This window comes from Lucilia cuprina, chromosome 5 (genome assembly GCF_022045245.1).
Source record: "Lucilia cuprina isolate Lc7/37 chromosome 5, ASM2204524v1, whole genome shotgun sequence".
Classification (NCBI taxonomy): Eukaryota; Metazoa; Arthropoda; class Insecta; order Diptera; family Calliphoridae; genus Lucilia; species Lucilia cuprina.
In genome coordinates, this window is record NC_060953.1 from 50,835,767 (window position 1) to 50,852,799 (window position 17,033).

The window sequence follows — 17,033 nt, forward strand, 5'->3', positions numbered from 1 at the left end:
CTAAAACTTGGCAACTTTGTCTTTGTTTACATTTTTTTCTTAAACATATGTTCCGTTTACCGTGTTTAACTCGCAGCAGCATTTTTCTTAAAAATTTTATATAAATTTAACAAATTTTATAAAAATTATTAATTAAAAGTAAAAATAGTATTGAAAATATGTTTACCAGACTAAGGGCCTGTACAGATTTGTTCAGAATATCAAAACACGTTTTAGTGACGCAACAATTTAGGGCTTCAGCTAAATATTATAGATTTGAGACTCCACGGTTCTTGCATGTAAAAACTTACGATAAAGATGCCGGTTTGGAAGCACAAAGAGCCGCAAATAAAAATTCCCATCTAGAAGCAGAAGAAACTGATAGGGATAAACCGGAGTTACCGAAAGTAAGAAGACGGAGGCAAAATATTAGAAAAGAACAGTTGAATGTGAGTCCTGATGCCTTGAAAACAAAAGAAGTTTTAAAATCGCATGAGACTGCCATTGCGCTAGATGCAAAAGATATTGACATAAGCAAAGATGACCCTGATGTTTTTGGTGATGCTCCCAAAGAACCCTTAAAAGAAGATGAAGGTAAATAAACATTTCCTCGTAACGAAATATTAACATCTAATTAATGTTAATTTGAAAAATTTAGGTGATTTACAAGAAGAGGAATACATAACACGACCGACACGCCGTTCAAAAAAACTCCGAACAAAAGAATATGCCATGATGATTAAGGAACACTTTAACAATCACCGCGTAAAAGAAGCATTAGAAGTCTTGGAAGTACGCATGTTAAAAGAAGATCGTGTTAAGCCCGAAAACTATATTTACAATTTACTAATAAGTGGTTGTGCCAAGGCCGGTTATACCCGCAAAGCATTTAATTTATATACCAAAATGCGTCAACGTGGTCTTAAGGTGAAAGAAAGTACTTACACTTCGTTATTTAATGCCTGTGCTAATGCACCAAGTCGTCAAGATGGTCTGACAAGAGCTATACGTTTGAGGCAATCACTATTGGAAAGTGGTTATGAGTTTAATGTAAAAAATTATAATTCAATGATTAAAACATTTGGTAGATGGGGCGATGTTAAGACCGCCTACGTTTTGGCCGATGAAATGCGGGATAAGAAATTACCAATGACGGGAGAAACTTTTAATTTTCTATTACAGGCATGTGCTAGTGATGAGAAACATGGTTTCAGGTAAGTGTTGTAGGAATTTTATCTTACGTAATAATCAATTATATTGTGAACTTTTGGAAATATCTCAAGGAAATTTTAGTTTAAAGTAAAGAATAAATTTTTATTTGATCAGTTATCTGAATCATCTATAATCGAAAGGTTTCATTTAATTATGCTTTCAGACATTGTTTATTAACTTGGCATAAAATGTTGCAGAAAAACATAGAACCAGATTACTATTCGTTTAATGCCGTTCTAAGATGTGTACGTGATTGCGGTTTTGGCGACTTAGAAGAAATGGAAAAAGTTCTGCAACTTATACTAAGTGAAACACCTGCAAAACACCTAACAGCTAAAACAACAACAATCTCTAAAATCTCTACTAATGAAATTGAAAGTACATCATCTACTACACCAAAGAAAGAGGACGAGGAAGACAATACGAATAAAGTATCTATAAATACGACTTCCACTGACAAAGCCTTACAGATACAAAGTGAAGCTACCTCCCTTGAATTACCCAATTTATTAGCGACCCAACCTCATTTGGGTAGTATGGTTTCGTTGAGTGAAGTACAAAAGCCACACGAAAGATTTCTTTTGCTGGGAGGTCTTACGGGTTTTTTGGAGCTAATGAAATCGAAGAATATTACACCAGATATACAGACATTTACCACTATGTTAGAGGTTATACCGCCCACAAATACCGCCGAAAAACAACTGCTAACTTATATACGTAAAATAGGTCTTAAGGCGGATATAGACTTCTTTAATATCCTAATAAAGAAAAGAGCCATGCGTTTTGATTATGAGGGTGGCAAAGAAGTTTTATCTATGATACGTACAGCTGGTCTTTATCCGGATATTGTAACCTATGGTGTTTTAGCTTTAGGTTGTACAACAGTTGAAAGTTCTAGGGAGTTGTTGGAACAAATGCGACATAATGGTATAAGGTAAGTTTGTTAGATTATTTGTAGATAAACATTCGTAAGCCTAAGTATCCATTTCAGAATGAACATACAAATTTTGGGAGCTATGCTAAGACAAGGTTGTGCCCAGAAATCATTTCCTTATATTTGTGAAATCATGCAAATTAGTTTGGATGAAAATATCAAACCAAATGAAATATTTCTTCGACATTTAAACAATTTTTATCTACAATGTGCCCGTGCTATAGATGCTAGAGTAAGTGATTTTTTTATACAGGAAAAAATAAACACTTTTACAATTTAATTTTTAATTTTAGCATCCCACTACTAAAAACAAATTGTATAAAAAAGAACACAAGAAATTCTGTGATAAATACAGACTGTATCAAGAAGAACACGGCATAGATGGTTTAAAATTAGAAGATGCTATTAAGAAAATTAAAGAGCGTCCCTATGATCACTACAAGGAGCAGGACGGAGAAGGCATAGAGCCTATAAAAAACGAAAAATTAGCTAAGAAAACTAAACTGCGTAAATATATAAAGAAAATAAAAATACAAAATCTTAAAGGTGATGAGCAGTTGGCAGCACAAAATACTCAACTGCTTAACAGCACAACTGAAGAAACTAATAATGAAGATATTGGTGATAAACAACAAACAAAACAATCTAATCCTAATAATCCCTTTAGGATTGCTTAAACTTTTTCCTAAAAGTAAGTTTAATTTTTATTTAATTTAAATATTGTTTATTGTTTAAGTAAAATGAAAAATACGAAAACAAAAATGAACATAAAAACTTAACCAATCATTGTCCTCTTACGTCCTCTGGCTCTGACCTCCTCAAATTTAGCCACCACCGTTGCCTCATCTTTACCACATGCTAAGCGATAGGCCTGCAACATGTACTCGAACAGATAAGGCTGTTCACTGTGGGTACTCAATAAAGCACGCTCTAGAACATATAAATCCACTCCCTTATCTTCTGAGCCCTGATTATAGTGGCTCAAGCCAAAATCTATAAACACTACCTCATATTCCGTAAAATCTTCTGCTTGTTTAGGATTAATCAAAATATTTGAAGTAGTCAGATCACCATGTATAATATTATTTGCATGCATTTTTCCTATGGTACTACCTATAACCGTACACAACGATTTAAGAACTTCTTCGGTCTTATCCTTTTCACTAGCCACTATTCTCTGTATATATTCCTTGGCTGTTATGGCTTTATCATAGTATTCCATGTAGATTTTACGTTCTTGCAAATCCATATGTAGAATTCTGGGTGCAATTATACCAGCCGTTTGACATCTTCCGGCCGCCTTTGTTTCGGCCTTCATGCGTTGCCGGGTGATTTGATTGTCCAACTCTTGATGGCGATATTTTTTCACAAATCTTTCTTTTATTAGACATCGTTCGCCTTTGTATTCTCCTAAATATAGACGACCTTCTGCTCCTTGTTTTAAAATATTCTCTACCGGCATTTTTTAGCTGAATTTCAGTCCAAATTGGTTGATCTTTACTAAGAATTGAATAATAAAAACAAAATGTGAAAATAATGTGCGATGCCAGTGTTGTATTCAAAAGTACTCAAACACAAAGTAACCGTTAGGAATTTTTATTTTTTTTTTTTTTTTTTAAAGACAATTTCGAATTATTCAATTTTTTTTAATGTTAGCTATTTTTTGAAAAATGATAAAGATTTTAAGAACTATATTTTCTTTGAAGAAAAAAATCCATCAATCAATCAACTTATTTTATATATTAAAAAGAACAAACGAAAATTCTAATCAAAAGTACCCGATTATTTAAATTAAGAAATTTAACAACAATAACAAACTGTCTTAAATGTCAGTCAGCTGTTTGTATTTGTTTTGTTTATCATATTCTTTTACACATAGAACAAGCAAAAACTACAAAAGTGATTCATCTACGGAAAAATACATAGAAAATTTATAAAATATTTCAATTAATTTTCCCTTTAAAATCCAAAAGAAAAAAATTAAAACAATGTTTAACAATATATTCGGGAAAGCTCCTACTCTCAAGGAACAACAACGTGATAATGATAGAAATTTAAGAAAAGCCTCTCGAGATATTGAAAGAGAACGAAGAAAATTAGAGGAGGAGGAAAAGAAATTACAGATGGAAATAAAAAAGAATGCTGCCCAAGGAAACAACGATGTCTGCCGCATACTGGCCAAACAATTGGTGGAGATACGTAAACAAAAAGCACGCACTTTTGCGGCCAACAGTAAAATTACCTCGATTGGTTATCAAAATAAAAATATTGGCACCAATATAGCGCTAAGTAATGCAATGAGCACCTCCGCCAAAACAATGGCTGAAATGAATAAAATCATGAAACCCGAAAGTATTGCTGCCAATGTACGGGACTTCCAACAGGCTAATATGAAAATGGAAATGACTGACGATATGATTAACGATACCCTAGACGATATCTTAGCTGATTCGGATGAGGAAGAGGAAACCAATGCTATTGTCAATAAAGTACTCGATGAAATTGGCATTGAAATCTCAGGAAAAATGGCTAATGTACCAGCAGCTGCCTCGGGTGGCTTAGAAGATACACGCACGGACAAAGATATTGGTGCTCAATTGGCTAAATTACGTTCCACATAGAATTGTCTTTTTTATTATTTTCTTTTTTTATTAGTTATTACCTATATTGTATTTTAATGTGATTATGTTTTTATTAATAAATTTATCCATTACACAGATATGTATTGCTTTATTTTATACAAAGTTTAATAAATCGTTTACAAACGTCCAGACATGCCGCCAGATGCTACTATAGTTTCACCAGTTATATAGCTAGCATCATCAGATACTAAAAATGATACTACTCCTGCCATTTCTTCTGGCATACCTAAACGATTTAGTGGTATTTTAGACAATGCCGCCTCATTTGCTGCTTCATCTTCATAGAGCTGTAAAATATTGAATAGTCTAGTATTTAGTCTGGTCTAAAATATAGAGCATAGAATAATCGATTGTCTGGACTATAGAATAGTCAATAGTTTGCACTATATAATTGTATTTTGTCTGAACTTTAAACTAGTCTATAGTCTTGACTTTAAAACTGTCTATGTTCTAGTCTACGCAATACTTTATAGTCTAGACTATAAAACTCTATATTATATGCTTTGTTCCAGCATAAAAGATAACATTCCTGGTTCACACTAGGAAACTTTTGATTTTTGTGTATGAAAGAAAAAGAAAGAAATATCAACCACCTCTTTCTATAACACACAAAAATCAAAAGTTTCCCAAAAGAGTTTCCTAGAGTGAACCAGGTCTAAGTAAACTTCAAAAGAGAATTATGAAAAAGTTTCTCAACAAAAGTTTCCTAGTGTGAACCAGGTCGTACAGTAAATAAAAAGGGTTTTGATTAATTACCGCTTTAGAAAATTTAGTTTTAATAATGCCGGGTGCCAAACAATTGACGCGTATGCCTTCAGGTGCCAAGTCTTTGGCGGCTGCTTTAGTGAGACCAATCAAGGCTGTTTTGCTAACGGAATAAGCTCCTAAAAGCTAAAATAATTAACAGATATGATGGTTACTTACTTAAACAAATACAATTTTGGACTTACCTCAAAAGCATCATAACCCGCAATAGATGAAACGAATACAATGCTTGAATTCTTTTCTTTGCGTAAATGTGGTAAAGCTTCCTTGGCCAGCAAGTATGAAGATTTAACATTTACATCGAATATTTTATCCCACACCTTTTCATCACAATCCAAAACACCACCCACAGCGGGATTGGTGGCAGCATTAGAAACTAAAATATTAATTTTACCATATTTGTGTATGGTTTGTTCGAATAGTTGTTTACGATCTTGCGATTCACTAACGTGACATTTTAAGCCCAAAACATTTAAATTAAGTTTGCGCAATTCCTCAACAGCTTTATCCACATTGTTTTGCTTGCGACTGCTGATGACTACATTGGCACCGTCCTGGGCCAAACGTTTGGCAATGGAAAATCCAATACTATTAAGAAATTTTATAAAAGTTTTATTTTTGTTTAATTTTATCTAACTTACCCATCAGTCGAAGCTGTTACAACAGCTACTTTACCCTGTAAACGTTTCATATTATTGCTGGTTAATGTATTACTGTCGCTGGCAAACCTTTGCTGCCAATGATTAGGGCTAATAGTATGAAATGTTGTTTTTTGCGTTTGTATTTGTTTTTGATTAAGAGACAGAACTTTGAACCCACGGTAAGCGGCAATATTATATACGATGTTGTTAGCTTTTTTTTGTAAAAATACTTTACAGCCAACCTGTTTAATAGTATGCAACATATTTATCGTAAAATTTGAAAATAGTTTATAATTTATTGATAATAAAAATGTTTAATTTTATATATTTAACTGTTTATTAAAATTCGGACTTTGATAAGCAAAACAAGTAAAAGTGTAAAATTTGTCATTGTCGAATCTTATATACCCTACAAAATAAGAATTATTTTTCAAATTTCTAATTTTTTGGGTATTTCTCGTACACATAGTTATACATTCCAATACATTTTGTATATTAAATGAAACGTTATTAAAATATTGTTTTTTTAAATATGTATATTTAAAATTCTTTAACAATTATTGATTTTTTTCTTAATTTTTGTCATTAATCCTTTATATATGGACCGATTTTACTGGTTTTATTAAGTAAATGTACACTTAATTGAAATATTTGAAATTTTTAACACTAGAGTTAGTTTGAAAGGAGGATATATACACATCAAATCCGAAGAAATATACCCAGGCCTCTATAGGGCCTGTTGTGCGCTCTTTAGAAAATTGATTTCAATTCATATATAAACGGACAGACAAATTTTTAACCGGCTTCTTAGTTTTGAAATGTTAGTAAATTTAAATTCTATAAATTACAAACGAAATGACAAATATATACACCCTCCTCCGAAAGTGAAGGGTATAAAAATCAGCTGTTGTTTATACTGTAGATAAGGATTTTATGAATTTGAATGCATATTTTAAGGCATTTCATTTGCAATTACAAAATAGAGAGATACATATATTGTATATGTATATTAGAGTACTCCAAAAAAAACTAAGTTTCGAATTTTGACCGATGGTAACCATTTTCAATAAGCTTCGTCTACGGTACCATAAAAGATCATGTGCCAAATTTCATTGAATTATCTCCAAAATTGCGACCTGTAGTTTGATTAAAAGGATTACAAGCCCTATTGGGGGGTTCAGTTGTATGGGGGCTAGGTGAAATAATGGACCGATCTTAATCATTTTCAATAGGCTTCGTCCTTGGGACAATAGAAGATCATGTACCAAATTTCAATTATCTTCAAAATTGTGACCTGTAGTTTGATTACAAGGTTTACATGGACGGACGGACAGACGGACGGACATAGCTTAATCAACTCAGAAAATGATTCTGAGCCGATTGGTATACTTTAAGGTGGGTATAGGACCAATATTATTGTGCGTTACAAACATCAGCACAAACCCAATATACCCTCCCCACTAAAGTGGTGTAGGGTATAAAAATTAGGTCAATACCTCTTATAGGTTGCCTGTAACTGCAATTTGAATTCAGCGGATTTCGAGAAAAACACATTTTTATGTAATATTTTACAAAATTAGCCTTTTTATTATATTGTTGTGTATTTTAAATGGAACCTTTTGTGAATTTATTAGTCCACATATTTCTAAATAAAAATCAAGAGTTTCATGCAATTTGGACGCCAATAACCCATAATTATATTTTTAGGTAGAAATTTATTTATTAACAACCGATATTTACAATAATAGTGAAAAAAATTAACCCTTAAACGGCCTTGGGGTCAAAATGACCCCGATGTTTTAAAAACATGTCAATTTGGACATATTTCAATAAAACCCATTTGCAAAAAAACTTTCGAATTATACATATATTAAAAACTTTCAGAACTAAGTTTTAGTTTTCGGATTTTCGTATTTTTTATGCTCTCGGATGAACAACATAGCACCAAGCCCATATTTACTCAAAACATAAAATAAATCGTAAAAATATTTACGAAATTAAAATGATTCTGAAAGGTACGTGAGATAGGCGTGATAATTTACATACTTGCATATTATCAGCCATATTTTTCAGAAAACTATAAATTCTTTTAAATTCTAGGTCAATAACGTATTGCCTTTGTTTTTTTTTTTTATAAAATGATACAGATATGACTGTTGATAAAACTATGAAAAGTAAATCCTCAAGTAGAGATAATAAGTACCGTCTATTTAAACAAAAAAGATAAATTCATGTACACTGTTGTTAATAAAAATAGAGTTAAAAGTTTAATCATATAATAGTTCACTTACTACTCTATAGACTAGTCTATTAATTAGTACATTAACTAATGCATGGACTAGTATATTGACTAGATTGTCGACTAGTCGATTGACTATGCTATACACTAATATATTAGCACGTTAATAAACATTATATACGTGTATCTATCTATAAACTAGTTTACTGGTCAATCTTTTGGCTTTATATTCGTTAGCCAATGTTAGTCTATAGATTAGACTATGACAAAGTCTATTAACTAGTTTTTAGATTAGTTTATAGGCTACTAGTTTATTGACTACTAGTTGACTATGCTAGTAGCCTATGAAGTAGTAAAATTGTCCCTAAATGCTATCGCTTTTTTCAAGAACAACTATCACTATTTATCCCCCCAGGGGCATGTTACCATGGTGAAATCTCCACCTTGGTGTTATTGCAATCCCGGGGTAAAGAGGTGCTACTAGTACCTGTAGTCTGCCGGGTATATAGACTAGTGATGTCAAATGTATCCTCAACTTCGCCTTAAAATGTTTTGGCATGGGGTCTAACCAGATAATCTGGTATATCGGTTGGCCAGTTGTCCTGGCTGGTCAGTTGGTTGATGTTCCTTCGGTATCCACGTAGTGGCTGTGGTTTAATATTCAAAATCGCGGGAAGAAAATGTTGGTTTAAGGACTGATATATCCATGGATTCTGGATCTGGATTCTCTCTCCGGCGCTGTTGCAAAGTAACCTATGATGGATTCCTAAACCCGCACTAATGCACCAGTATAGGTTGGGGAATTTTCAGATTGACACTTGGTAATTGTCATTCCTAATGGTCTGACAATGTAAGTTTGGTGAACGATCGAGATTTTGATTTAATATACATTTAACTTCAAGGAAGTTCTCTAGTGCTGTTGCTTTCTCAACTGAAATTGCCACCTGAGTTCTTCATAAAAGGATTCAGGGGCGCGTGCTAGACCGTTCTCAAGTCTACCCAGTGGATGATAAAGACCACCGTGAAATAAGAGAGTCAAGGCAGGTGTTCACGTAAAGCACTGTCAATTCGTTATCACTATTTATCATCTAGGTGATATCGGTTTAACATCGTTTAGTTTGTTGGGAAACCAATCTATTTCGGTATAATATTTATACCCTACACCACTTTAGTCCGTCCATGTAAACCTTGTAATCAAACTACAGGTTGGCATTTTTAAGATAAATCAATGATCTCTCCTATATTTCACATAGCCCCTCAACTATCGAATAGAGCTTGTAAACCTTGTAATCAAACTATATGTCGCAATTTTGGAGATAATTCAATGAAATTTGACACATGATCTTTTATGGTACCAAATATGAAACCTATTGAAAATGTTTAACATCGGTCCATTATTTCACCTAGCTCCCATACAACTGAACCCCCCGAATAGGGCTGTTAAGTTCATAATTATCTCCACAAAAAGCTGTAAAACCAAGCTCAGTACTAGCCTTGATGACCATCATGAACTTTATAATTATAAAGCCTCATTTGACCCTATAAAATGACCCCTCAAAAATTTCACTTAAATGTTCATAATTTTATTCAACAATAAATGGCTTAAGTATATCTGAGGCGAGGTACAATTCAACAGTACAATTCATCAGGGTTGTAGCTATATTTTTTATTAATTAAAATTTAAATTAACGTACTTAGTTAAATTTCACACTTATTTCACAGATTAATGAGCAATCAATTCTAAAATCTCCACTTCAGCTATCTGTCTACACTCTGCTTTTTAGTGAACTTAATTTTTTTAATTTGAATTCAGTAATCGTACGTTGATGAGAAAAATAAACAAATTAGAATTACTTCCACTACTACATACGCTCTGCACTAAAAAAAGTGTAAATTAAGATCAAAACAAATTGTTTTTATATATAAAAAAACATACAATCAAAATCTGAAAATAATAGATATCTAAAATCTGTTTCCACTACAAAGTTAATTTTTTTAGTTGTTTTCAGTTGTATTTAGTTTAAGGTAAATTTTTGAGCATAGTCTAGACTCTAGACAGCGACAAACAACTCATGCAGTATCGTCATTAAGTCTACGGATCGTACTACTAGTAGTACGAATATTTATTTTCTTATTAACCATAAAGCTTCGTGTGTGCGTTAGTCAAAGCATGTGATGAAACTTTTTTTGTTAACGAACATTAAAAACAAAATCTTAATACTTTTATCGTGAGCAGAAGAGAGTAACTAACTAGATACACACACACAAATTATAGACGTTTTCCGTTTAGTATGAATTTTTAAGTTATAACTGCATAAAAACAGTAAGAAAAGTCAGTTTGTTAAGGAAATATACGGCTCTGTATTTAGCTCTGACTTCTCGTGTGTGTGTTCGTTTAGTAATCGAAGAAAAAAAAAGACTAAAGAAATGAGTGAAAATATTCCACATCTAAATCATGTACCACCTCCGGCATCATTGCTTAAGGATTTTAATGCGCCCAGTTTTAAGGAGGATGAATTAGTTTTATATTTCCATCCTTATAATTTTCATTCACAAAAAGTATGTCTACAACAGTTAATATGTCTCACAGATTAAAACATAAGTTAAAAATATTTACATACATACATACATATAAAAAGAGTTTAATTAATATATATATCATGTGATCTTATTTAAAATTAATAAAATATGTATTATTATAATAATAATAAAGAAGTTAGTGTACGATATTAAATAGAGCGAAAAATATAGTGAAAAATAATATAAAAATTAAATAAATTATGAGAATTTACATTGATTAACAGTGACTAGAAAAAATGTATTTCCTATAACTAAAATTAATAAAAAAAATAATAAACATTAAATGAACAAATTTTAAATTGATTATTAAAATCTGTTCAAAACAAAATTAATTTTTGATGAACAAGTGTATATATATTTACATTTTTGATTTTCTGTGTAGTTATTATTTTTTAAAATTAAAAATTGAAATGTTTTGCAACAATAATTTTCTTCAGTGTATTTTTCACACATTGTGCAATATTTAAGAGTAAACATGAAAAAATATTTTAAAATTTTATTATGGTAAACAATACAACTGAAATATTTTTGATTCGATTTTAATGATGTATAATAAACCTAAAATCCCGAAGTGCTTCGCTACCCTAAATTAAGTTTTAAAAGAAAATTACACTACAAAAAATTTAAAAATAACTTTTAAAAGTATGTTCCCATGACAAAATTAGACTGGTAACTGCATTACTATAATAATACAAAACCAACATGTATTTACCCCCTTATTCATAAACAACATTTAAGGCCTTTTCTTTTTGTAAGTGCCGGTCCACATTAGGAAACTTTTTTTGGGAACATTTGATTTTGTGTGAGAGAGAAAGAGAAAGCATATCATTCATCTTTCTCGCGGTTACTGCCGGTCTACACTATGAAACTTTTTTTGGGAAACTTTTGATTTTGCATGAGAAAGAAAGAGAAGGAATATCATTCATCTCTCTCACGGTACGGAGTTTACCGTACTCGTTATTTGTTATTCTTCTCATTCGTATAACAACAAATCAATGCAATTAATACGTAGTTTCTGAAATAAAAGTTTCTATGTGTGGACATTTAGGAAACTTCAAAAGAGAATTAAGAAAAAGTTTCTCTACGAAAGTTTCCTAGTATGGACCGGCACTTATTCTTCTCATACGTACAACAAATCAATGCAAATAATACGTAGTTTCTGAAAGAAAAGTTTCTTTGTGTAGACATTAAGGAAACTTCAAAAGAGAACTAAGAAACAGTTTCCTAGTGTGGATCAGGTCTAAAAAATAACAACCTAAGACAGAAATCACAAAAACACATGTTATACAGAGTCGTCCCAAGTAAGAAACTATTTCCCTCTCTTTCACACAAAACGAATTTAAAATCAAACAAAAGCTAATTTTAGACTTTTTCAAATGTCAAAAATGACATCTCTCTATGTACTTTGTGACAAAAACTAAATAATAGTCAGATGCTTTATTGCTGTCACCTTTCTAATAATGCCATAGAAGTACCTATACCCCACCATTAAACTGTCTATCTACGTGTCTCTATTTTATACTCTTTATGGAAGATTATTGTCCGAATGGTGTTTTTATTCAAATGATCAAATAGTACTTTTTAATTTTGTCATAACACATTGAAATCGAGTCAGAACGAAAAGAGGCTGAGTCCGAACGAAAAGAGCCAGAGAAATTATTCGCAAATTTTATCTAAAGATAAGATTTGTTTGATATTGAAAATGGGCAAATATAGGTTTCACATAGGCCCTCGAAAAAAACAGCTTAAAAAGTCTGTTTTAATAATGTGATTATAGCGATGAAATTCAACATTCATGATTTTTATATACATAGGCCGGTAGATAATTGGCCCTACTTCTCATATAGGATGTCGTAAATGCCCATTACTGGCTTAAAAATACGAGGGTAGTGCTGAAATTCTGCATAAGTAAGTTTGCTTGTTTTTTTTTAAATTTCACAAGCAGCGGCCCATAGCTAAGTCCACCCAAAAAAGAAACGAAATAGATTTTATAATCTTTTGAAAGTGTTATCTCTATTTCGTCAGAATCGCTGATGATTAATAATTATTATTGAACAATTTTTAAACCCAAGTTAACCAAGTTCAGCTACTAAGCTGAACATGGTTTACGAGTTACCGAATTACATAAAAAGTTTCCAATCCAAACATAATTTGATTTTATATTAATAATTCTTAAATAATATTCAAACTATACTATATATTTCGATTTTTTTAGAAATCGACAACACTGTATTTTCTATAAAATAATGCGTGTCTAATTGAGCTTCATCACTACGTTATAGGAAATTATATTGCACTTATTAATAGATACAATTACATACCTTTTGTAAGTGTAAACAATGTCAAATAAAATAGTAAAACTAATCATCAGACTTACCAAAATATGCACATTTCTTTCATTAGTGCAATTAAAAGCAAATTTTTTTCCATTTCCCTCAAAACCCACCTCCTCAATAGTTACATCACACAAATCTTAATCAATGTTCATCATTGCGAATGATTTATATTTAGAAATAATATATCAAGTAGAGGATTTGATAATATAGACCATATGTCGTATACTTGATTTTAAATTGCATAAGTCGTATAAATGTTAATCATACGTAACCTTTTACTCCTTGAATAGGATTAATTACCAAAAAAAACTATAAAAAATCAAAATTTATTTCAAATTGAAATTTTTTCTAACAAAAACAGCTTTAATTTTTTTTCAAGTGACCCAATTAAAAAAATCTAAAAATTGCTCTAATTTTAGTAACAGGGTTCACAAAATTTGGTACAATTGTACTTTTTTGGTAAATTTCGATCTTCGAAAGTACAACTGTACACCAATGACCCATTTTGTATCATTTAAAAAATCCTTATTGAAATGATTTAAAAATTGTTCTTTTAACACAAAGTTTAATAAACAATCGACTGCGGTAAAATTTTTTACTAAATTTCAAAAGAGGATATTGTAAAGAATCCTGGAAGAGATTATGACCAAACAATATTTAAGAATTATTATTTTTTTTATCCCATCGCCTTTACATACTCACTCCTATTCTGCATTTCGATTACTTTTCCGCATTCAGTTACTCAACGATCAAAAATCGGCATTCCAACAAAAAACGGAATCTTAAGAAGAAGCAATTGCATATTATTTCAATGTTTTTCGATTGTGTGTATTCTGCATTACGGTCATAACTACGTTTTTGTAAGTGGTTATTATAGTGACGGAGCTTCAAATCGAAATGCAGACTACCAAAGTTGCTAATTTAAGAAAATTTCGATTTGAATTGAAATACAGAATAGGGGTGACTATGAATTAGTCTTTGAGCTAGTATATGAGCAATTTAAAGAGTTGTCTCTTGCCTAGTTTATAGACTACTCTATTCTCCAGTTCATAGAGAAACAATAGACTGTCTATTGATCTGTCTGTTTACTATATGGTCCGATTTATTGGCTAGTCTAATTAAAGTACTTTTAACTTGACGTTTAAAGTTCTGGGGACTATTCTATGAATTAGTATTTTGACTAGTATAGTTTATTGTCCAGTTATAGACTTGTTTACTGCAGAATAGACATGTCTATTCTATAGAATAGCCTATTGCCTAGTCAATGGACTAGTACATTGACAAATGAACTCATTTATTGATACAAACAAATATTGATTTAGTGTACTGACTGAAAAATCAGCTTGAAATACTTTTGTTTTATATTTCCAGCAAAAAAAAAGTGTGGAAGAAGATGTAGAATTTTCATCACAACTAGTAATCCGAAGTGCTTCAAATTGGGGTGAAAAACATATGAATTTTACATTAGCGTGTCATTGGACGGATGTCGTTCATTTTTGACAACACTGAACTACATCTAATCTCAGTTTTAGAAGCGGTAAAAATCCGATATTTGGATATCAAAAACTAAACACATTCTCTTATCCAGCAAAAAAAAAGTGTGGAGAAAGATGTAGTATTTTCATCACAACTAGTAACCCGAAGTACTTCTGATTCTGGTGAAAAATTTATGATTTTTACATTAGTGTGTCGTTGAAGGGATGTTGTTCATTTTTGGCAAATCTGAACTACATCTAATCTTATTTTTAGAAGCAGTAAAAATCCGATATTTGGATATCAAAAATAAAACACATTCTCTTAAATGTATGTAAATTTCACTGGTTTCTCACCAATCCTTGATGTACTTCAAATATGTTATTTGTAATGACTTTTTTACATATCTTTTCTCACTTTTAAATGGGCTTTCATTTGTAAGGAAATTTTTAGTCTATAAAAGTGAATAATATGTAATAGCATTTTTAGATTTGATTAAGATGCAGTTTGAAAAATATGACATCAATTATTTTTTTATGGGAACTATTAACCCGAAGTGCCTGTAATTCGGGTGAAAATAAAGCAAATAAAGTGTCGAAGAAGATGTAGTATTTTCAACACAATATTGTTATACATTTGAAAAAATAGAGATTTGGTACAATCGGATTCAGAAAAGGACACTTTTAAATAATGTTTTGTGCAATTTGAAAATTCGATTTGCCAAACCTGATTTATACTTTGGGAAAGCATAATGGATCAGACACAAATTTTCTTTCTATCGATTAAAAACTGCCGGACTTAGAGGGGGTCCAAATTAGACATTTTAGTCATACAAAGTTTTATTCCAATGAGTGCAATTTTTCACCTATTAGTCCAATTTGTCTAAAAGATTTTAGATTGCTATTTCTTCATTCTTTCCAAGAAAGCTTAGACCATTGCCTTTTAGAGTACTAACCTTGGTACAAACTTCATCTAAATCGGAAGACTACGGCTTTAAATTCCCCATATGTATTTCGAAAATATCTCAAAATCATCGACCATTTTCTTAAATTTGTTTTTCTTCGCAAAATGTCGTTAACGAGTTATTTGTCTTAAAGAGAAACGTATTAGTTTTTTACCTTCAAAATCAAACGATATATTATTTTATCTTTTTCATTTTCTTTCTTTCCAGATCCTCTTACTTTTATATGAGAAAAATATTGAATTCACACCTTATGTTGTGGATTTATTAAATGGCGAGCAATACTCAAATTGGTTTTTAAATTTAAATCCTAAAGCCGATGTACCCGTTCTACAAGATGGTTCTTTCGTAGTACCCGATTCATTGCATATTATTAATTATATAGAAAATAAATTTCGAGGAGGTAATATTGTGTTAATAAAAAAAACTAAATTAATTATTAATTATATATTAATTTAATTATTTACAGGCGATTACAAATCATTGAAACCGAAAAATAACAATTCCCTTGAGAATGAGAAAATGCAATTGTTTGAACAAATCTTGGGTCATTTACCGGTAGGGGCCTTAAGTTTAGGCTCTTTTATACATGATGATTTGAAACTAGTACCAAAACCACCATTCATTGGACCTATAAGAAAAACTTGCTTGAGTAAGTTTATTAGAGATTTATTTTTTTAATCTTATTGTTTAAATTGTCAATTGTTATTTACAGAGAATAATGAAAAAGTCTATGGCCTTTTAAAGGAATCCATTGATAAAGTGGAAGATCATAAAGCTGCCTTATTGCGTAAATTAGATTTGCAAGAGCGTCGTAAACGTATCGTTTATTCACGTCTAGAATATCAAAAAATCTTGGATGCCATACATAATGTTTTACGTTTCGTTGAAGACGATATGGTAGCTCATCCTGCCAGGGAATGGTTAGTCTCTAATGATTTTTGTATGGCTGATGTTTGCTTTGGCTTGTTGCTATTACGTTTATACCAATTGGGTTTTGAGAACTACTATTGGTCTTATGGAAAACTGCCACGTGTAGAGAGTTATTTTTTACGTTTTAAAAAACGTCCATCCTATGAAAAATTAATGCCAACTAATTTTGAAATACTCAAAGATATGTGGCAAATGACACCATCCAATTATATAATCGGAGCCGGTGCTGGTGTTTTGGGTATGGCAGTATTTGCCGCCTTTGCTCATAAATAAATAAAAAAACATTTTAAATTTTGCAATAAATAAAAAAAACACACACAATAATATGTTGTTAATAA

At 31.2% G+C, this 17,033-nt stretch overlaps 4 protein-coding genes across 5 annotated transcripts; 2 read left to right on the forward strand and 2 right to left on the reverse strand.

Annotated features, from left to right (window-relative positions):
- The first annotated feature begins 51 nt into the window (after positions 1–51).
- Positions 52–17,016, forward strand: LOC111685353 (pentatricopeptide repeat-containing protein 1, mitochondrial). 2 transcript variants are annotated; one of them, XM_023447609.2, is made up of 6 exons: positions 52–573; positions 638–1,193; positions 1,355–2,125; positions 2,183–2,357; positions 2,419–2,816; positions 15,973–16,111. In XM_023447609.2, exons 1-5 carry the CDS (start codon positions 159–161, stop codon positions 2,800–2,802), a joined length of 2,301 nt encoding a protein of 766 aa, XP_023303377.2. In that variant the 5' UTR covers positions 52–158; the 3' UTR covers positions 2,803–2,816; positions 15,973–16,111. The 2 variants fall into 2 exon arrangements, with proteins under 2 accessions (XP_023303377.2, XP_023303373.2); XM_023447605.2 differs by lacking the exons at positions 52–573; positions 638–1,193; positions 1,355–2,125; positions 2,183–2,357; positions 2,419–2,816 and adding exons at positions 10,460–10,971; positions 16,232–16,414; positions 16,478–17,016 and having other exon boundaries at positions 15,973–16,165.
- Positions 2,833–3,650, reverse strand: LOC111685354 (EKC/KEOPS complex subunit TP53RK). The gene has a single exon (XM_023447610.2). The coding sequence runs from the start codon at positions 3,585–3,587 to the stop codon at positions 2,901–2,903; it is 687 nt and encodes a 228-aa protein (XP_023303378.2). The 5' UTR covers positions 3,588–3,650; the 3' UTR covers positions 2,833–2,900.
- Positions 3,974–4,844, forward strand: LOC111685357 (charged multivesicular body protein 2b). Its single transcript, XM_023447613.2, has one exon. The coding sequence runs from the start codon at positions 4,114–4,116 to the stop codon at positions 4,744–4,746; it is 633 nt and encodes a 210-aa protein (XP_023303381.2). The 5' UTR covers positions 3,974–4,113; the 3' UTR covers positions 4,747–4,844.
- LOC111685356 (dehydrogenase/reductase SDR family member 4) lies at positions 4,749–6,523 on the reverse strand. The gene is made up of 4 exons (XM_023447612.2): positions 6,174–6,523; positions 5,718–6,120; positions 5,524–5,658; positions 4,749–5,054 (listed from the first exon to the last, which is right to left on the reverse strand). Exons 1-4 carry the CDS (start codon positions 6,434–6,436, stop codon positions 4,884–4,886), a joined length of 972 nt encoding a protein of 323 aa, XP_023303380.2. The 5' UTR covers positions 6,437–6,523; the 3' UTR covers positions 4,749–4,883.
- Positions 17,017–17,033: the final 17 nt, after the last annotated feature.